Here is a 21,938-nt window from a genome sequence, read left to right on the forward strand (position 1 = left end):
CACGATGACCCTGAAAACTTGTTTATAAATACAATTCATGACCCTTTTCTCCTCTTTAGTCCTGATTTTGGGTAAAGGTACCTTCTAATACTGTTGGGAAAAAAGCTTTCAGAGCTAAAGATGGTGTGTCGTTTATATTGCTACATCTAGGATGTCAACCATACCAGGAAAAATACCCAACAACAACGACCACCAATGACAATAACAACCAAAATCACCAAAAAAACCTTAAGTTTTACCAAAGAATAAAAGTATCTCTTTCTTTATAGCGAACTAATGCACCTTGTTGCATGGGCACCACATATCTTAGATACATAATGACTCAAATGATTCCTTTTCTAGGACGGTGAAGACAGGCTTGCGATGCCTCATGCAAAGAATTATTATTTTGATTAAGGCCTAGATTACCTTGACCTGTCTGACAACTTCTACCAAAGGGCTAATTTTCACAATAAATATGGGCTTTTAATCAGAAGTTTTCTACAGCCCCCACAAAAAGCTTCTCATATAAGCTTTGAGGCTTCTTAGTGTGTGCAGGGTAAGGCCATAAGCCACTTTCATCTGCACAGGAAGCAGTCCACTCTGCAGAAAGCATGCAACTTCATAGTTCTCTACGTCGTCCTGTCCCCTAGTGACAGTTAGTCACTTCCTTACAGCTTGCTGTGGAGCAAAAGTGATACCTGATCAACACCAATCTCCAAATTCATAGCAGAAAGACAGCCTTCTCTCTAGCGAAGACAAACTCAGACTGCTGAGAGCCTGTCAAGCTTTCACAAACTGGCTTTCAAGGAATTGTAACGCTCATGTGACTCAGTTTCCTCTGTACCAGATGGACCATATAAAGAAAAACTGCCTGACTGCCAGTAAATCTTTAATTTAAATTTCATTATCAAACTTACTAGCTGTGACTGGAAAAGGTAACTGGAAGCATTATCTATTAAAAATGCAGTTTCAGAATGCTATATGAAGTATAAACTATGTTCCACGTTTAATGAACAACCTGAAACAACTTTTCAGAAGAGTATGAGAAACGCAGAACCTTCTACAACCTTCACCTCTTTATGTTGTTTGGGAGATTCTAGAGAGACTATCTCCTAAATTAGAGTAGCATGCCTGACAAGGCTTACCATCTCCTCACTACTGGAAAGCGGCACAAAAGTCACCAATGACAGAGAGATCCCCGAGGAAGGCATATGGAGCAAATGTTCTGCATCGCACACCGGCAGCAGGCCGTGCAAGCTCATTGCAGCTCTCCTGAAACAGAGTTCCCATGTAGATGATTTGGGCAAGCTCAGATTTCTGCTTTACTCGTTCACTCGGCTCCACTCTATGCCGAGTCAACTGTCTGTTTATATATGTGAACTTTAGCTTTGACTGAACTTCACCTTGCATTGCCTCTAGGTAGTTTAGGCAAATTAACTTTCTCCTGTGCTGGCTGGTTTCTCTAAAACCAGTGCTATCTCACTGAAGCTTGGTGTGCTGTAACATTACAATGCCCTAAGGCAGGATTAGGCCATTTGTTTACATATAAACATGTGGCACACTCCACCTGTACAAGTGTGTGTTTTTGCATAGCTAGCAGATAACAGGGCTGTAAATTTTATTGCTAAATATTATAAACATAGATCTATGAATTTTTTCCCCCAAGAATTGTGTTTTGGGCCTGATTCTGATCTCACTTTTACTAATTTTAGTGGATATAGCAGGAACCTGTGACTTACACATGCATGAAATTAGGGTAAAACTCTTTGGTTTGCTTTTCAATAGTACTGATATTAACTTGTGGGGGTTTTTTTAACATAATTGTTTATAAACAATTTTTTTTAAAAATTATTAGGTCATTTTCCAGCAAGATGCAAATGTAAACAATTAAAATAATACATTTTCATAATATTCCATTCAATGCCGCCTTATATACCCATACTCTATAATGAATGTGACATTTTTCTGAAGTGTTATGAGAATGACTATTTTTGCTTTTCTCTATTGTGTAGATTACTGGGTTATGTCTTTTTCCTGAAAATGTCTCTACCTAAATGGCTGTTAACAGATATTTTTCCCCATTGTTTTTCCTTCTAGAGATTCAGAATTCATAACCACAGAGAGCTGCTTTTGCTGCATGGATCCTTCTCCGCATGGCCTGCGACTGCCCAGGATTTTACAAGGTAATTTCAGTACTGTCACATCACACTTGAAACAGAATATCTAAAATATATGATTGTGTTTTCTTGTTCATATCATTAACATTTTGTACCATTTACCTAATTTCTTAAGTAAAATGAAATAAATCATACACTGGAAGTGTACATACACTCAGCAGTCTTGGGGAAAAATCTGAACTACTTATTCGTAGAAAAAACACATCTATTTTAACATAAAATTTATTGATTTAGTTTCTCAAAAAATACCAGTGAAAACTTGAATTTGAATGTCTGTGTGGGCTTCCTACAGAAAAAAAAGCATATGCAGACAAATGGGAAAGGCACGTTTATGAGACATATTTGCATTTGATTTCAACCTTAAATTGTACAAGAATCAGAATCATTACTGTTGAATTTTCTGTCTTTCCTGAGTGGCTTCCAAATTTTGTTTCCAGTTTAGCTGCAAAAGCTAACAGCAGTATTGCAATCGCAGTGGTGTGCAAGGGTTTGGTCTTCTGTTTGTATCTCTGGACAATATGAACCCCCTTTTTGTACATGTTTTCATTAACAGTACATATGGGGATGGGATATCATGTGCTTCTTTGCATATTATGAGAAGGTCAGAGGCTTTAAAATCTACAATAATTTCAATTCAGATGTCTTCTGAAGAATCCATTTCAAGAAAGGAAACAAAAAGTAAAACTGAACACAACAAATATTAACTTAATAATGATTTTAGGCTGTTCAGTCAATATTAAACTGATGAAATGAATCTAAACAGAAGTAAATTATTTGAGAACACAACTTTAGAGATTTATAAAGATATTTTCATGATGAAAATAATGCATAACTAGAAAAGTGTTTATTTTTGCATGCTTCACTGTAATTTTCTACGTTCTAAGATCATTAATATGCATGATCATGTGTTTTTGTGCTTGGATTCTTAGATTTCCTGTGCAATTTATGTTTGTAGTGGTATAAAAGGTGATTTTATTTGAATGTACAGTGTCTTCACATGTTATTACTTAAGTGACCTTCTATTACTGAAGTGCTACAAATTGCATGATAACAGAATTAATGCAGTCATGAACTATATGCCATAGACACTGGGAAATTACAAATGCTATTTTGTTTGTATCAGCAACTCAGCCAGTGAAAAATCTCTTTATAAATGTGCATCATCAACATGTGAAGAATGTCCTAACAGGGTTCAGCTATTCCATAGCTTTTCTGCTTTCATCATACAACTATTATGTGAAATGTGTTGAATTAAGGACTATATGTCTTGCAAAGTGCACCTGTTATCCCATGGCAGGTGCAGGGTGCACCTGTTTACCAGCACTAATCAGGAGTAACTGCAGAATGATCAGTGCTGTTTAAATTCTGGTCCATTGTAAGAGTGCTTTCTAACTAAATAATGACAGATGCAGAAGGTTAAAAAGACAGCAGCTCCTGCTGAGTCTAAAAATCTGTATAATGAGGTTAAAATATATATGCATATTTTGTAATTAAAAGTCTGATGTTGTAATTATTTAAAGAGCCATCACAATTCAGTTTAAGTAGGTCTGTTCACTGGAAATGCATGTTAACTCCTCTCTGCAAAAAAGGTAAGGAGGGATTATTTTTTCTTTAGGGGGCTGCACCAAGGAGATAATTACATACGGTAAGATATAATCACACAGATACAATAAGAAGTCCAGGGCCAAGCGGGATGATGATGTTTCTACTAGTACCTTTGATTGCAGTATAGGGAACTGCATTGTGTTACAATTTTTAACCAAGCATATAATAACCCAGGTATGCTATGGCCTTCTTGTCCTCTCTGTCAGCTGTCATGGCAACAACACTGCTGTACAGACTAAAGAGGAAGGGATTTTAAGGATTCTTAAATGGGAGAAATGGCCTTGGGGGATATGTTTTGGGATAATGGGGTCCCACAATCAGAAGTGGGCATGGCAATTTTGAAATTTCTTTAAGATTTCTAGCACAGCCTTGATAATTGAAAAAGTCATTGAGAACTATTCTTCCTTTTAGATTGTTGATCTGCAAACCATCTAGATACTGGGTTCGTAGTAAAGTTAAAAGGCTTAAATGAATGAATGATTTTTGAATTATTCAGAAGAATGGTATTGTACAAGTGAACATATACCCACTACTAAGCAGAATCCATAGCATTAGTGAATTGTTTTCTGTGATATCTTTTGAAATTGAGATAATCCTTCAGAGCAGTGTTAGTCAAATCACAGCATGTCTTTACCTACCAGAAGCAGACATACTCCAGCTAGATTTAGACTACAACAAATATCAGTTAGTGAAATACTACATGTTCGCAGGCTCTAGACATTCTGCGGAAACTCTAGGCTACAGCAGTAGATGTCAATGTATTTCACTGTGTGGAGTACAAGCAGAGGCATTCGCTTTAGTTCACAAGTCTACCTTAAGTTCGTAATGCAGCTTCAGCTACACTGGGAGATAATAACCAGCAATTGGCAAAAGCATGCTTCTGGGAGTAACTTCTGGCCCTTTTAACTAACTCCGATGCAGTTTCATAAGCAATCTTTAAAACTGGGCTGTTCCATTATTTGTATTTAATTACACATGTATTTATTTTTCATTTTTAATTTGTGCATGGCTTATTTTCTTTATTCTATCAATGTAATTATCCCATTCTCTTAAAAATAACTGCCAAGTCCGGAGTTCCAACAACTCCTTTTCAACCAAAGTGTGCATCTACATTACACGGTTAAAGTTTGCAAAAGACCCAATGCACAGAGTGAATACAGAGTATAAGCTGGTCTGATATCAGGTATGAACCCTGATTCAGTGTAAATTGTACTCCTTTGTTCATCAGCTTTGGGAAAAAGTAGTGAGCAAGGTAGACCATGTTGAAAGTTATATAATGCAGTCTGTCTCCCTTACCCAAACACACATCTATTTTTAAAACATTTGAGAACTTGAAACAGCTTAAAATTTTCATATATTCTTTTTTGGAATATATGAGGAAAATGTGCCATAGAGCAGTTTAGCTAAATACAGAATTTACCTGGAATTATGTGAGAGCATGCATGAAACTTTGTGACTTGGTGGCAATAGTAGCTTAAGGAGTTTCTGAGTTATTTCCCAGCCCCTGCCTATTCAATCTCACCCTTGCTTCCCAAAGTACTGCTCCTGCCATTAAATTCACCAGCTTATTATAGGAATGTGTGAAGCAGTGAATATAATTGGGGTAAAATACAATGTAATAATAAAGTGCGTTCTTTGTTTTGGATTGTTTTTTTTTCCTTACCAGGAAAACACCGAGTTCAACAAGCACAGCTTGGAGACAATATACGGGGGCTTAAGCTTAGAACTTCAGGAGTGCTTTAAGTTTAGCACTTGCTTAACTCCTTTACCTGATATGATTCAAGTCTGTCTTGTACATATTTGCAGAATTCTTTGCACATAGTACACAGACCTGTGTGTTTTGTACATATAACTGTCTGCTAAAATCTAATATAAAACCTTTTTCTAAATTTTAGGTGAAAAATATCCTTTCCAAATATAATCTGCAAGCCCAAACTAGTTAGCAGATGAATAATTTCAATAAATGTAGTAATATGGTGGATAGTTACTGTTGGATCACATAGATAAGAATAATACCACCCCAACCACCCAAGGAACTCTAGAAGTCGTGCAGAAGCCACTGTAACATTAATGTTCACAAATTACAGGAGGCAGTTATATACTTATGCTGTCACTCGTGTCTAAAACAAAAACTTGGAACATTAACAAGTTGCAGGCTTTTTGTTTGCTTATTGGTGCTCTGAATTCACACTCCAGGTTTTAGGTTAGCCCTTCCTCTGTCATGTTTGTTGATGTTATTTGGGAATACAGGCGGTTCCAGCCATCACCTGTCCCACATGGCAACAAGGAAATAACAGCAGTATTAAAGGATTAATTTGACCACAACTGATGGCTTCTGTTTCACTCATGTTCCAGAATGTTCATGGTTCTATCACTGCATTTCTAACTTTGCTTTTGTTTAAGTAAACCTGGCCTGTGCTATCCATAGCCTGCTTGGCTGCTTAATTTTCCTATTATCATCAACAGGTTTTTCCATAGCTATGAACTTATTTTTCCCCTTCTGTGCAGAGTTAAGAATGTTAAATACACTTCAATAGAGGCAAAAAAAAATAATCCTGATTGATAGTAGTCTGAGGGCTTTAAACATTTAAGGGCTACCTTACTAAGCTGCCAGCGGATAAAAGGCTGTGCCTCGCTGCATGTTTTATTTGCATAAATACTAACATCCTAAATTGCATAAATTTAAAATATTCGCTTTAAATAGCATTCTATATGAAAACAAGAAATAACATGGTGAGCAAACCTGCAGGTGACTTACATTGTCCTGTCTTTGCTTGTGGGGAGAAGATTACAGGTTGTCATCCATTTTATACCAAAGTGGTTTAAAAATCCTGAAAGATACACATGATATACCAGGAAAACAATGACTGGTCTGCACAGTTGCTTATCACATGTCTACTTCAGGTGTACGGAGACAGGATTAGATAAATTCAGATTTGAAGAGTACCTTGCCCCGTAACTAGTCAGAGTTAGCTCATATTTGCCACTTCCAACCAGAACACGAGACCATTTTGTAGTCCTGGAAAAATGTTCAGGTTTAGTAAACTTTGCATTTTTCCTTAGAACAAATCTGGGATCAATAAAACTTAACACTTAGACCAAATAAGAAGTGAACTTCACCTGTTTACTAATGAGGTTGTATGCGAGATGACATACAAGTTAAAACAGTCTCAGTACGTAACATCTGTTAGAGCTGTAACTCTGTGTGCTGTCTACCAGGGTGCTATGAATGGAGATGGCTTTCAGTGCAAAGTGAGATACTTTTTCAGAGGAACAATTAAATAGGCATTCTAGTCCTATCAGAGAACCTGGGATTTTAGAACACAAAAGACTAACCCTGTGGCAACCCAGTAAGTTTTCTGGAAGTGACAAGAAAAGCCTCAGATAAATTTTGCTCTAAAGTTCTGCTGTTACAGAGAGGCAGACAGACAAAATATTTGATGGAAAATAGTGAGGATTGTGTTGCATCCCTGAAATTGGTAGTTTTCAATATTTGCATTTGCATGCCGGACGCGTGTTTGTTCACCATCTTTTACAAGTGTGATTCAGGCCACATAGAGATATTTTTCTCATTTAGCATATGTGTTTGTATTTTCAACCTGATAGAATTGCATAAGAATCAAGCCAATAAAGTTAAATGAAAAATAATGCTGCTCTTATTGCTCATTTAAGTGGGTCTACCCAATTTAACTCAAAGTAAGATCTATGATAAGGCCAGCTTATTAGTATTAATTTTAACTCATCCTGTAGAATTTTGTAGTCGTATGATTTTCTATTAAATTATGTAATATCATCTGAACAAAAAAATGAACCCTAAAAACTTCACCTTTGTGGAAACATTACCTATTTCACTACAGGAGGGAAATCATCATGCAAGTTCAGGGGTTAAGGAAGTTTGAGCACCCCAAAGCCATGCCCAATCTGGCCAAGGAACACTAGTTCCCAGTGCCAAAATGAAAGAGCAGGTCCAGGGGAATTCCTCAGACCTGAGCTAAATATGGCTGTTTACAGTTCTGGCAGGCCTAGGGTAGGGAAGGATCTTGGAATACCCCCATTTGCAGTTGAAGGCACACTGTCCCCTACGGAAGCCTACAAAGCAACAGACAGGGAGACTGAGTAAATATCAAACCTTGCATCCTTTCTGAGTCCATGCAAGAATTGTGTTAAACTTTTTTTTTTTTTAATTAAGAGTAAGATCTGTAATTAGAGATTTGCCCACTTGTGAAACAGTGAAATGCAGGTATGTCTTATGGGCATGATGATTTAAGTTGAGTTAGAAGATGGCATTATCAGCATTAAATAACCAGGTTCCCAGTTGACAAAAAAAAGATATTACTCCACCTTCTTTGCACTTCTTGCATTCTTAGCATTCTTTCCATAAATCATTTAATAGCTGCCCTATTCATAGGAAAATGTATTGCTGAAGCTAAAAGGTGTTTGGTTTTTTCCCTCCACTCTCATTGAAGGGAAATGTAATAAATTAAGCCTGATTTGCCTGCAGGTTTGCATACACAAAACTCTTGTCATGAAGTAGCAAACAATAGGCTGCTCATGCCAGAACACATTGTTCAAAAAACAGCATAAAAAATAGCTACTGAGCTGTAAGGCACATCAGTATTACCCAACTGTTCTGCGTTACAGATATTTGCCACAACAAATCTACACCTCTACAAAGGCAATAAAAAGAAATAAACTCAGCAATTCTCACCTGCATTACTTTGTGGGACATCCTGTCAAGAGGGAAATTCTGAGTCGTCGATGAACCTGTATGCAGAATGTATAAGTATAAAAAGCTTGCTCTGGTGACACAAATGATACCCCTCTTTTTCAGTCTGCTGCCTGGAAGCATACCTCACTTCATTTATTGGGCAATGTATAATTAGCTACTATCTGTGTAAAGTTCTCATGAAACTTTTGGCATTACAATGTTGAGCAGATTGCTTCTGCAACTGGTGGCATTGCAGGAGTAAAAGCATGTTACCAGTCCAGCTGGACATGCTGGTATCATAGGTCACCTACACAATTTCAAACATGGGGAAAAACTTTCCTGACATGGCATGTAGTTACATCAGAGCTTCTGACAGCTCTTCATGGCAAGTATCAGCATACCAAGGTTTAGGTCTGTTTACTTCTTGCTTAGTGTCTGCTTACCTGACATCTTCTGGAACCTGTCAGAGGAACAGAAGCAAGAGGAACTGTTACTGTAACTATCACTAGTAAGTAGGAGGCAGCAGGAGAGATTTTTGTTTGGAAAGGATTGAATGAGAGCAGTAGTAACAGTTCAGGGCAGTTACCTAACCGAAACACACCTAACATTTGAAGAATATTGCTGGCAGTCTTTGTCATGAAGTGAAAGCACATTTAAAAAAACTTAAAAAGACATTAAGCACAGAAAGCTTCTGGCATCCTAGGGTTAGGGTGCTCCCTTCGGATTGCCTCTGAAACATTTAGCAGAAATGAAGGAGGACTTCCAACATAAAGAAACTGTGCAGTAGACAGACTTCACTATTTGTTTTGGCAACCATTTCCATTTGAAATACACTCAGTTTACACTGCATAAGGTATTTATTTTCCTAAGAGCAAAATGCATGCATACAGAATTTCCTAGCCTCCTGCCTGGTTCTATGGTTGTGTGAACCGAGGTAGCTGATTTTGCACTGCCTCCTGTACTTTCCCTTGCGACTTTTGACTCTGGCTGTTGTGTGAATGTGCTGCCCTACTAGCTGCAGGTCTGATCTGTTTCAGTCTACTATAGCAATCCTACGTGCCCAGAATAATATTTATTTAAAACCATTCACGTTCCCCACTTCATCTGCCACTAAACTACAGTTGCACCTGGTAGGAAATGGATGTTTGACAGGTGAAAGCAATGCCATGTTACATTTTAAGGACATGATGTTAGTAAGCATAGCTCCTAAACTATATTTGGAAACCCACCCAGGGAGCCAGAATACTGTTAAGGAAAGTTGAGATATGGCAAGGACAGTATAGGCAATTCAATTCTATGGATCACAGACTTTTAACCGGGACCAAAATGATTAGGAGCTTGGTTATATTCCAGTAGTTAAGGCTTGCATCGCTATCTGCTCACACTATTCTTTTTTTTACTCAGTAAAGAATGTATACCTATAATACCTCCTTTTCCATGGTTGTCAGAGAGATGTGATTCCATGGGATTACAAGTAACACAGGTACATCTGTTCTAACAGAAAGGTTATAATTGTGCAGCATAGAAAGCACTCATTTCCTAGCACCATCTAAGAGCCTGTGTACTAGCAGCTTTGCTGCTTTGAAATAAGAGGAGCAGGTGAGCAACTGCTACACCTGAGACTAAAAATCAACAGTAAGATAATGAGAACAATTAGAGGTACAGATGGGAGACAGATACAAATAATTTAAAAAAAAATGTAAGGATCATGGCATGAACCACAAAGATGCTGGTGTAATTCAGCATGTCCTCAACATTTTTTTTTTTTCTGGCATGTTTATGTTTACTCATGCACTAATCTTAAAAATTGACTCAGGCTTATGCTATTCAGCTGTTCTGTTGATTGTTCCAGTGATGATGATAGGTTAAAAAATGAGGTTTATTAAGTTAAAAAAAGGGATAAAAGATCAGATCAACTCTGGCTTGATTTTTGTGCTACTAATTTCATAGAATCATAGAATGGTTTGGGTCGGAAGGGACCTTAAAGATCATCTAGTTCCAACCCCCCTACTGTGGGCAGGGACACCCTCCACTAGACCATGTTGCCCAAAGCCCCATCCAACCTGGCCTTGAACACTGCCAGGGATCCAGGGGCAGCCACAACCTCTCTGGGCAACCTGTGCCAGGGCCTCACCACTCCAACAGGGAAGAATTTCTTTCTAACATCTAATCTAAATCGACCCTCCTTCAGCTTGAACCCATTACCCCTTGTCCTGTCACTACACTCCCTGATAAACAGTCCCTCTCCTTCTTTCCTGTAGGCCCCTTCAGGTACTGGTAAGCCACAATGAGATCTCCCCGGAGCCGCCTTTTCTCCAGGCTGAACAAGCCCAACTCTCTCAGCCTGTCCTCATAGCAGAGGTGCTCCATCCCTCCAGCCAGCTTCGTGGCCTCCTCTGGACTCTCTCCAACAGCTCCATGTCTCTCCTGTACTGGGGCCCCCAGAGCTGGACGCAGTACTCCAGGTGGGGTCTCACAGGAGTGGAGTAGAGGGGCAGGATCACCTCCCTCGACTTGCTGGTCACACCTCTCTTGATGCAGCCCAGGACACGGTTGGCTTTCTGGGCTGCAAGCGCACACTGCCGGCTCATGTTGAGCTTCTCATCAATCAATATCCCCAAGTCCTTCTCCTTGGGGCTGCTTTCAATCCATTCCTCGCCCAGCCTATAGTCGTGCTTGGGATTGCGCCGACCCACGTGCAGGACCTTGCACTTGGCCTTGTTGAACTTCATGCGGTTCGCACGGGCCCACCTCTCCAGCCTGTCAAGGTCCCTCTGGATGGCAAAATCAAAATTTAAATCAAAACAGTTAGATAGCCTGCTTGATTCATGGGCATGCTAAGAATATCAGATGCCTAACATCAACTGGAGACATAAAATTGTAAAACTAAAAGCTGGTGGCTGTAAAATTGCTGGAGCAGGAACAGAAAAAGGAAGAGCAAAAGAAGTTGAAAATAAGATCTTATTAATGTAAAACAGGATTATGAATATGCTTTGCTGCATACACCCACAATCTACAAGTGCTTTAGACACCTGTAAAGATTCTTCAGCTCTCCATTTGTCTGGTTTCTGCTACTACAGATAGAAAATTAAGTATCTGATTTCCACCTACCATTTCCAACACTAGATTTTGGTAAGGACTTAGTAGGCAACGGGTTCAATTTTTGCTCATCTGATGGTCATTTCTGACAAAACCCATTGTTTATCTCTCTGAGCAGAGAAAAATGTCACTGAGTGAGGAAGCATTTTAGAATGGTATGTACAAATAACCATTGTAAAAGAAAAATCAGGAAAACCAATGTTAGTTAATCACTGCCTTAGACCCCAATTCAGCAAACTACTGTGTACTTGCAGGGGCCTTCTGAAGCCAAGGAGCATTCAGAGAGGTTCCAATGCCCACATGGTGGTGGTGTACTTTGCAGGGTGAGAAGCATCCGTCAGTCAGTGTTGGCTTAACAGGCGAGGAGCTGAGCTCTCCAGTTTCAGTTTAAATAGAGGGGAGTTGGCATTCTTGGTACTGTGCAAGACAACTCCATGAGTTAAGATTTTATCAGGAATCTTTGTCAAAGGAACAATTAATAGTTCTTTACCAATTAACTTAAATAGGAAATAAATAGCATGCAGGTTAGGAATTAGGATTAGCTACTTGTAGAATTGGCTTGATTTGCTGCCTTGCTTCTTAAAGAGGAATGGATATCATATGCTGCACAACGCTAAAAAAAAAGTTTGCTGCAAAGAGATTTGGAGAGGAAAGCTTTTAGGATTTAAAAAAGAATCAAAACCAAGCTAAGGTAAAGCATAATTAGTACTGCAATTTAGTCAACACAAGACAAGCAAAAATTAGTTTTAGAGAGGTATTCTGAAAATTAATTTGCACAGGATATCAGCAGGCAGTATATTATGAAGTCCACTCAGGAAGGGTTGTTTGGGTAGATGAAAGTTCTTACCACCTTACAACTAGATCCACAACATGAATATGAAAAAATTAAGTGTCTTTCTGTCCAGGTACTGACAGCCCTGCAGGTTTCTAGCACATGACAAGTACCAAGACGTACTTAACAGCAATACCTCCAGGACTACAGAAAATAAAGTATTGCAGTTGCCAGCACTTAAAGCAGGGAAAGCTAGAGGTTACGACAAGCTTACAGCAGGCTCTTGGTTCATACTTTACAAATCTTAAGGTATGGGTACTTAGGCAAAAAAAAAAATCACATAGCTCTGGGTCAGCTGTTTGGATCCATTGGAAGGAGTTGTAAGGATTGCTGTAAAGTGCCATAAGCCGGCAGTGTTATGAATTGGCAAACCTAATGGGAAGAAGTTCATTATTTTCCCCACCTGGGAACGTTTTCACATGAAGCAACAAAGAAACTATTGACACTACTAAACAGTGAAGAATTTCATAATGCATCCCATCATGAGAGAAAGGTTAGTGCATTGTAATTCAGAATGTATCTGGCAAAGTCCCCACTGCTATTTACTGGAGAAGTAAATACTGGCAGGACTGGAATGTGATTTTCTTTTAGATACCTGCACCATAACTCTTGGTGTCATCTTTGAACAAGGAGTAACACTTAAGATCTCATCAGTTTATCATCTGGAAGGATAGGCATTCCAGAATCTTACAGTTACATACAAATCTTTAAGTCCTGAGGTCTAGATTTACTCTTCTTCCACTTTGTAAGAATATTACAGTCTTAGATGTTTGCTTTATAAGGCAGGTATGAATGAAACCCAAGATATTTGCAAACTCTTTTTATGATATTTTGCACAGTGTCCTGCACTTTCTTTTTCTAATATTTTTTTATACATGAGCAAAGAACTAAGGAGGTCATACTACATTTGGGAAACTAGGTAAACAATAATCAGACATTTATATCGCTAATTGTTTACCAAGCATTGAAAGAGTGTTCATCACTGCATCAAGAGACTGCAGCATTTTAGATTTTTTTTGGTGTGTGTAATTTAGAAGTCTCCCATTGTTTACAAAAAGCAACCATGGTTTGCAATAGCCACATCAAATTTTTCCTCTCTCTTACAAAATGGTCTCACAGTGACAGCCAGTGTGTGCTGGCTGTCTCTTGCCACTGATGAAATGGGGAAGGTTCTGTCCCCCAGCCCTGCAGTCTGTCACAAAGTATGATGCATCTGCACACTGAAGTCTCTCATCATCCCAAAACAGATTCAGCACAAACTATTTAGGTTAACATTAGCAAGTCTTAGTAGCACTTTTCTTGAGTTGGGTTCACTCTGACTGAACCAAAAGTGAGAAATGATTACTTCAGCATTTGTGTGGGTAGAGTTATCAGGATGTGAAAGGCACTGACCACCAACAGGAGGGAGTGATGAATGGTGGAAGGGTCACATGCATGCACAAGAGTGAAGCAGTGGCTTCAAAAAGAATATTAAACCCTGCATTCATAATCTAGGCAAACCATTACCATTAATAAAGTAAATAACAACCTAGAATGATCTTTGACTACTTTGCCTAATCCAGTAAAAAGCTCCACAACAAGCTTGGCCCTTAAAATAAATATGAAGTACAGAGTAAATTGCTATGCAGATTAATTACATTTCCTGCATATTGACTGTAACAAGAGATTTAGCAGATATTCCTGCTAACAGCTCTCCATTGTATCCTCATCACTAGTGTGAACTTTGCATCTAATGTTGCTCCTCTGTACTCTTGTCCTAAGCTGCCTGCAGTTATCTGATCAGCAAACTGGTTTGGATTTGGCAGATGAGCGAGCCCCACATTTATGTTACCTTGTTGTGGCTTAATTTTCCTTAAATCTAGTGGGTTTGGGTTTTTTTTTTTTTTGTTTGGTTGTTGTTGGGTTTTGTGGGGTTTTTTTGAAATAAAGATAGTTGATTACAAAACATTTTGTTCACAGTGTGAAAGGTTTAGCAAAATTTCTTGAGATGTAGATGAGGCTCTACCTGGACTGCTGGGGCATGAAGGTGCCTGAAAGTTCGAAGTTCTCAGCTGAAGCAACACCTTGTATTGTAGGACTCCAGGGTTTGCAGCTGATCCCATGACTACGTGGCACAACCCTGAGGCTGTGGTACAGGGGAGCCCTGGCTGCCCAGATCTCTGCTGTGAAATCCCAAATTGCTAACATGGTTTCAGTTTCAACACCCTCCCTGGTACTACAGCCCGGGCTGAAGAGTCACAGACTCCACTGCTGGAAACCCAGGACACGGAACCAGGAAACTGAGTAATAGGAACCCAGGGAAAGTGTTTTTAACAAGGTCAATGACAGTGCAGCTGCCCCAGGGATTCAGTGGCAGTGTAACTCAGACACAGGTAGGAACTCATTACTCATTTACAATTAGTCAAGGCACACTGCCTGCCAGTGAAGGCTTCAAATATTTGCAGTATTACTATGGCAGAAGGAAAGCAAGTAGTAACCTATTCTGACCACTTCAGGGCTGGATGTGTTTGTGGTAAGATGGGAGCAGCCTTTAAGGGTTAATTCAACATTTGCAAGGGGAACGAATAATTGCAGTCATGGAACACAGTGTCATGTGAAGATAGCTGCATCTCAACACAAAACACTATAAGAATGAAATAATCAATTGAGAATTTTTACAGACAAAACTAGTCAGAGTTCTTGTAGCCCAAATTCTCTTTTCAAGCAGCATCAGTCAGTAAATATGTTTGTAAATCAGATTATAGGTCTGTAAAGATCACCAGGCAAAAAGCCACCCCTAAAGCCCAGACGTTTTTCCCTCCAAAAGCCATATGCTTACCATATTGTTAAAGTACATGAATCAGAGCATTACCTTCCACAGAGCAGTGCTGCTGCTTATATCAGAACAGTAAAGTTTCCCTGCAGGTGCTAGACTGATATGCAGTAGCTCCAGGAAGGTATCAATATGGCTGGTTATCAAACCCAATTCTCTCTGAAAAACACAAAAATACAGATGAAGAAGAGTTCTCCTAATTTGTTTTCTTACAAAGTAGCTCTGTTTTGAGGAGAAATAGGATCATGGCATGCAATCATCTTTCCACTCCTCTTTGAACAGCTGCTTCATCAACTGAGCTGATGTGTCAAGCCAGCTGAATGGTCACAGGGGAGCTAGTTAATCTCCGTGATAAGGGAACCCTCTAGAACACATACTTTTGTCTGTGAAGAACTGGCACTTTGGCGGCACTTCCTCATTACACATAAGCCAAAAGTGGTATTTGCTTGACAGCATCGGGGAAGCAATGAGGCACAAACTCTTGTCCTTTTGCAAACCTGTATGGATTTCCTTTTACTAGTTGGGACTGAGAATGAGGAGAGTCAAACAAAATGCTGAGTGACAAAGGAGTTGCTTTTTACTGTCTGCTATTGTTTAGCAACATCATTCTTAGCATAATTCGCGCCTTATTTTCCCCCTACACTTTTGCCCACACATTTGTCCGCAATGGAACATTTGCCATTTCAGCTCTAAAGAAATCAATTTCTTCTCAGTTTTGTGAACTATATACTCCACAGGATCTATATTTCTGGGCAGTTTGTTTTATGTCTGCTGAATCCAAGACATGACAGCATTGACTGAATGCGTTCCTCTGTTGTAACACAAGCAAGTCTTTCTATAACAAATGCTGCCAGCTGCTGAGTTGCAGGGCATATTATGGTCCACCTACTGGGATGAGATTCTTGGAAGGGCTGTTACAGCAGGGCAGGAATTCCTGTTCTGAGGGCAGGAATTACAGCTTAGTCCTCAGCAGATGCTGACTTCAGAGAATCTTACAGTCATGGCAGAAGGACACCACCAGAAGGTCATTTACCTTTTTTCTTAAACAACAATGTTAGCAGTGTAGGTAGGTTTCAACTCCCAAGTGAGAACTTACCTGAGTGGGTACAAAACTATGAATAGTCAGGGCAGCCTTGATAGTGAAAAAGTTTAAACATAAAAAATAAAATAATAAAGAAGAATGCAGAAAAGATTGCAGTCATATTGACCAATTCGCATGTGAAAATATAATCTGGTTTCTGAAATTTTATGTGATCAGCACCATGTAGCTCCAGCAGGGAAACTCTAAGGGTGATTTTTATTTAGTGATAGTATTTTGCATAATAGCAGCCAATTATATTCCTCAGGCATGCAAATTTTGATTGCCTAGACATACACTATCTCGGTCTCTGACCTTCTGTGACTATTATACTGCACTTTCCTCAGGCAAATTGCTCAAGTCAGCGATTAAGGAGACTTTTAAAGACATAAGCAGTATATTACACACGCACAGGTACACACGCTTCTATATAAATGCTTTATTAAAAATGGTTCTGCGATGGCCCGTAACAAAACTATATGTAGAGTTAAAAAAAAAATAATCAAGACAAAATGGTATCTATTACAATGCATTACTAAGGTTTCTGTCATTCCAAAAGTCTGGTCAGTGCCCAGATATGAACAGTTAAACTTGCTGTCTATGTGTGCTGCAGGTGTCCAGTTTGAGACATTACTCTACATAAATGTGGAACTTGATTCAAGTCTTAGTTTGAAAAAACTTCATGTATATTTTGAAATTTTTTTGTTGCTAGAGTGTAGGAAAAATAAGCATTATTTCTAATATTTAAACAAGGACAAACAGCATGGACTTTTACAAAATGAAAAAAAAATTACAGGGACTTTTTACAATATCTGCAATTGATACTTTGAAAGATCCAGCCTTTGGAATTAAAACTCAGAGATGGTTAAGCTTTCTATCTTCCCTTTCGTCTTCACTCCCTCCCTCCCTATATTCAAATTCTTTACTCAGTAGAAATGAGTCCTGTAGAATGTTAAGATAGAACAAATGTGTTTTCTTCTCAGAAAACACATGTATTATATACATATATTCAGGACAGATCTTGTTTTCCTTATGTGAATAGATTTGCATGTGTAAGGCAAAAAAAAAATTGTCCCTGTAATTAGAATTGAAAACATTAAGATCCAACTGCACCAGCAGAAGACAATTCCATCATATTTTTGTTATGCTTCCCTTCAGTTTCAAAATGACTGCTGTGTCCATGATGATGGACACAGCTTGCTTCACAGCCATATTCCCCTTGGGACTGAAAGGGGCTCAAAATGTAGACAACATATGCATTAGTATGAGAGGAAACCAAAGACAGCACTCACCGTTCAAGTGGTGGTTGTTACTCACTATACAGTAGTTTTTATTATAGATCCTTCAGTGTCTCAGAATAGCTTTGGCCAAATAAGACCTTGCTAAGCATGTCTAGTACAGGCAGCCTATATCAGCAGGAAAGGATATTTAAAGATACAACCAGCTTTCTATTAGCACTTTAAAAAGCATAGTAATATTAGTACCTTGCCAGAAAAAGCTTCGTGCCTAAGGCAAACAGCACCTTCTCAAGGATGTCTGTAGAGGACCATGGTTGGCAGCAATACAAGCGGAGTGTCCCAGGAGAGCTCTTCACTACTCTTGCTGTTATGAACCCTGATGTTTTATGTGGAGCTGCCAAGTGTGGAGTGTTTGTGATTTGAGTAAGTATAATGAGTAACAAGTTTGTGGCTGTCAGAAGGTAAGATGCAGTGTGGGTCCCAGAGACAACAGGCTAACGCTAATCATCTGCCCACAGATCATTTCCTCTCATAAATAGCTATACTTTAGTGTCTTAGAATCCTTCATTTAAACCTCTGTTCCTTCCCTGGAATACAGCATGTTATTTGTGCTGATACTACTGTAAAAATGGGTGTTAAACTGGTTGAGCACAGAGTTACTGTGGCCGAGGTGGCTAGAAGGCATAGAATTGGACCACTCTCCCACACCATGACTGGGGATATTAGAGAGTGGAGAGTAGGAGTTAAAGCCTACCATATTCTGTCCCATTTTGTCAACGGGTTCAGAGTTGAGTCCCAAAGGCACTGAGCGGCTCCCCGAGTTAGAGCCATTAACATATGCAGTCATACTGGAGAGGAAGTTACTGAGGCATGGGCTACTGGAAGATGGAGGTGGAGATCCTTTCTCAGGTGAACTGTCAGTCCCAGGTGATGAGTTTTCCAAGATATCCTGATGCTCTACAGCTTTGGGGCTGCCAGTCAGGGCACTATCCTCTGATTTCTCAGATGCAAGAGCAGCAGCACTAGCCCCAATGTCAGACTTCCTTTTCCTCTTCCTGCGAAAGTTTCCATTATCAAACATCTTTTCACAGTTTGGGTCCAGGGTCCAGTAATTCCCTTTTCCTGTCAAAGGGGACAAAAGCACATTTTTCATTTTAAAATATGTGCACAGACAGAAAAGAGCAGTCATCTCAGGCTTTACAATGTTGCTCTCATTTCACAGAAACAGAACAATTGCATGTACAAAAATATGTATTTTTTAATCACACAAAAGCAGAAGTCTGTTGAATTCAGAAAAAAGTGTAAAGTTTTGGGCTGTAACCTTTAGCCCTTACTCTTTGAACAGTTTAAACTACAAGTGGAGCCACTGCGAGGGCTTTTTGTTTTGTTTTCTTGGTGAGGGAAGGAGGTTTACAGTATATAGCTGGTCCTCTGAATTTACAGCAGAAAGTAATCAAATCCCATACTGGGCTGCTCCTACAGATTCAGTGGGGTAGGACAGGTTTATCACGCGACAGAACCAGATTTTTGGCCCTCTGTGGCAGCATAACTGAATGGTTTCTAAATGTTCCCAATGGTTCTTAACAGCTATTAATACAAAACAATAAATAAAGGAACAATCTGACAACACATCAGCCAAGGGGTTGGAAACAGCAGAGGTGTGATTCCAAGCAAAACGCTATTTGAAACAAACAAAAGCAGCCTGCTCTCCTTTTGAGAATTATTGTTGACTCCCTAAAGCTACTGGAATTCTTTGACAAATCTGAGTTTGCTTTATCCCCTTTCCATTAATTCCCAGTTACTTGACATAAGTCATATGCATTACATCGAATGGGTTTTTGAATGCTCCTCTGCTTGCTGAGCCTCATGCTCAGCACATTGATCAGTTCTCAGGAAGACCTAGTGCAGTAAAGAATCCCCTTCCCTGCAGAGATTTAATAGCAACACTGATTCAGACCTCAACTATGCATAGCTGCCTTCTAGTTCAGACCTATGAAAATAGAAGAGCTACTATGTGTATGTCCTGTATCTAGGCTATTATGTCTCTTTAAAATGTATTAAACATTTTTAAATTTATCAGTTTTAATTAAAGGGGGTAAAAAGAGGGGGAGAGAGCTATACCTGGATCATCTTCATCTCGGGGCACCTTCTTGAAGCAGTCGTTGAGAGACAAGTTGTGCCGTATGGAGTTCTGCCAGCCAGCTTTGCTTTTGTTGTAAAATGGGAAGTTGTCGGCCACATACTGGTAGATCTGACTGAGAGTCAGCCTTTTTTCCGGCGCTCCATGGATAGCCATGGCGATAAGCGCAGAGTAGGAGTAAGGTGGTCTAACCAGCTTCATAAGCTCTTCTTGGGACGGGAGAGGAAGCCAGCCAAAGTCCGTTCCTCCCAAGCCATGCATGTTAGGCAAGAGCTGCCTTTGCATCCCGTAAGACTGAGGAATGAAGGGACTGGCATTGGATCCTGGGAGATAGGGTGGTGGGGTAATGGAAGGTCCATTTAGCCAGAGGTAAGGATTGGGAGTGGTGTTGTAATCCGTCGTCTCAAAGGTGCTCGGTCGCTGTGGACTAGGGATGTTCTGTGGATGGAAAAAGTTCTCATAGTAGATACTCATCTCTGGAGGTTCTTGACCAATATTTGGAAATTGCGGGCTGCAGCGTGGTGGAGAGTGTGTTTGTGGATCAAAGGAGCTCATGCTCTAACACAGGCAGCTGATAAGTTATGACACACCTGTGCTAGTGCTCCTTTCCTAAGACAGGTGCATCACCCGTGCCCTTCCCTACCTACTTATGCACCTGTAAATGTTTCAGCTTGTGCTGCAGGCTCCACCCCACAGCCCTGAGTGGCTGCAGATGAGGACGATATCCTTTTTGGAATGCTGGCAGTCCCAGCCAGTCACTGATGTCACATCAACCAAACCTGAAAGTTACAACTGTTTATCTTCTTAAATGAATGAAGGAATTTTCCACTAATGTGATGCACAAAAAGAAAGCCTAAGGTGCCTTGAAGTTAAAACCCCTTATCAGAGATCCTCCTCTTTCCACCTTTCACAGTGAAGCTTTAGCATTTAGTATTTCTTTCTTTTTAGAGAAAACAATGCAAAAGCAATTGTCATTCATCAATGAAACAGTAGGCATATATACTTAAAAAAAAAAAGAAAAAAGAAAAGGTCAGACCTCCTTTTCTTTCTATAATTTTAACTGCAGAGTTGTTTGTACTTCCCCCTAGGCAATCACAGAACTACAGGCAAATTCTGTAGCTGGTTACTCATGTGAGTAATCTTACTGATATAAATGGAATTACTCCCTAAAGTAAGGATTAATCTTGTGAGAAAAAAATTTCAAGCTTAATCATCAAACCTTTCTTTAGAACTTAAATTGGTGAACTGAGATGGGAAATCATTATTTGCTACTTCCTCTTCGCTGCAGAATTGGCGCAGAGAGCTCATAAAACCTCTTAGCAGAATTCCCAAACAGGAAAGAGGCAGTGTTCAGCACAGCTCTTTTCAGCTTATTTCCAATAAATTCATTTGGATCTGTACAGGTAAAAGTTGATTCCTTAAAATTAAGCAACAAGGAAAAACCTGTTTTATGACTTGGAAAAATACTGTGTTGCACGGCACCCTGCACTTTCAAAGGAGGAAAAAGCAGAGCTGCCATCTCACCTGTCTCAAAACGAGGATAGTTCTTATGACTGTGTCACTGCATAAAAGATTGCACTGTAGTTAAAAGCATAGTTGCAGTTCCCTTCAGAAGGGGTATTTGCAAATGGGTTTTTATGTTTAAGGCACATAGATATATCTGGAACTTGACTCAGCTTTAATAACCCATGCAATTAAAGAAAGTCCTGGTACAACAAGGTCTTTAAAATAGCTCTAGTCCTATAATTTCTGCAGAAACATGAGTTTTGACCTGTAGATTTGAATTCCTGGCTGTACCAAAGACTTTCTTGCTTTGTCACACATTCATCAGTTTATTTAATCTTTCGTGCTGAGTACCACCAAGATTTCCCCCTTCCCTAAGCAGTAGTGATTCCCAATGTCATGTTGATACTGTTGCTTTGAAAGGTATGAAAAAATTTTCACTGGAAATACAACTGAAATATTGAGTCCAAAATGACAAAGCTAGCAAATTTGCCAGCTCAGAAATGTGTCCATAGAGCTGTCATTTAAAAAATACATGCTCTCACTGCACATGAAATCATTTGTACTACAACTGTGCACAGACAAGTTGCTATTCTAATTTGAATGACAGAGAGTTCAGAGTTTGTAAATGCTAACTAGCCTATGCAGAGATATACATTAAACAGACAAAAGTTAAGCGGAATGTAGTGGTGCTGGCTTATTTTCTAACTGACAACTGCTGTGCAAAAGGTGACTTGGACAAAAAAAACCCCCAAACCACAAAA

The 21,938-nt window shown here is 39.4% G+C and overlaps 1 protein-coding gene across 1 annotated transcript; it reads right to left on the reverse strand.

Moving 5' to 3' along the window:
- Positions 1-16,716: 16,716 nt before the first annotated feature.
- Positions 16,717-20,357, reverse strand: FOXI1 (forkhead box I1). Its single transcript, XM_010311033.2, has 2 exons — positions 19,653-20,357; positions 16,717-18,653 (listed from the first exon to the last, which is right to left on the reverse strand). Exons 1-2 carry the CDS (start codon positions 20,224-20,226, stop codon positions 18,100-18,102), a joined length of 1,128 nt encoding a protein of 375 aa, XP_010309335.1. The 5' UTR covers positions 20,227-20,357; the 3' UTR covers positions 16,717-18,099.
- Between the last annotated feature and the right edge of the window lie 1,581 nt (positions 20,358-21,938).

Source organism: Balearica regulorum, chromosome 14 (genome assembly GCF_011004875.1).
Source record: "Balearica regulorum gibbericeps isolate bBalReg1 chromosome 14, bBalReg1.pri, whole genome shotgun sequence".
In the NCBI taxonomy this organism is placed as follows: Eukaryota; Metazoa; Chordata; class Aves; order Gruiformes; family Gruidae; genus Balearica; species Balearica regulorum.

What these genes read in the sequence shown, in the direction of transcription:
- FOXI1 (XM_010311033.2), bottom strand. Translation starts at nt 20,226, where the DNA reads ATGAGCTCCTTTGATCCACAAACACACTCTCCACCACGCTGCAGCCCG. An exon ending in CCGAGATGAAGATGATCCAG is followed by an intron (nt 18,654 to 19,652) that starts GTATAGCTCTCT and finishes CCCCTTTGACAG; the next exon opens with GAAAAGGGAATTACTGGACC.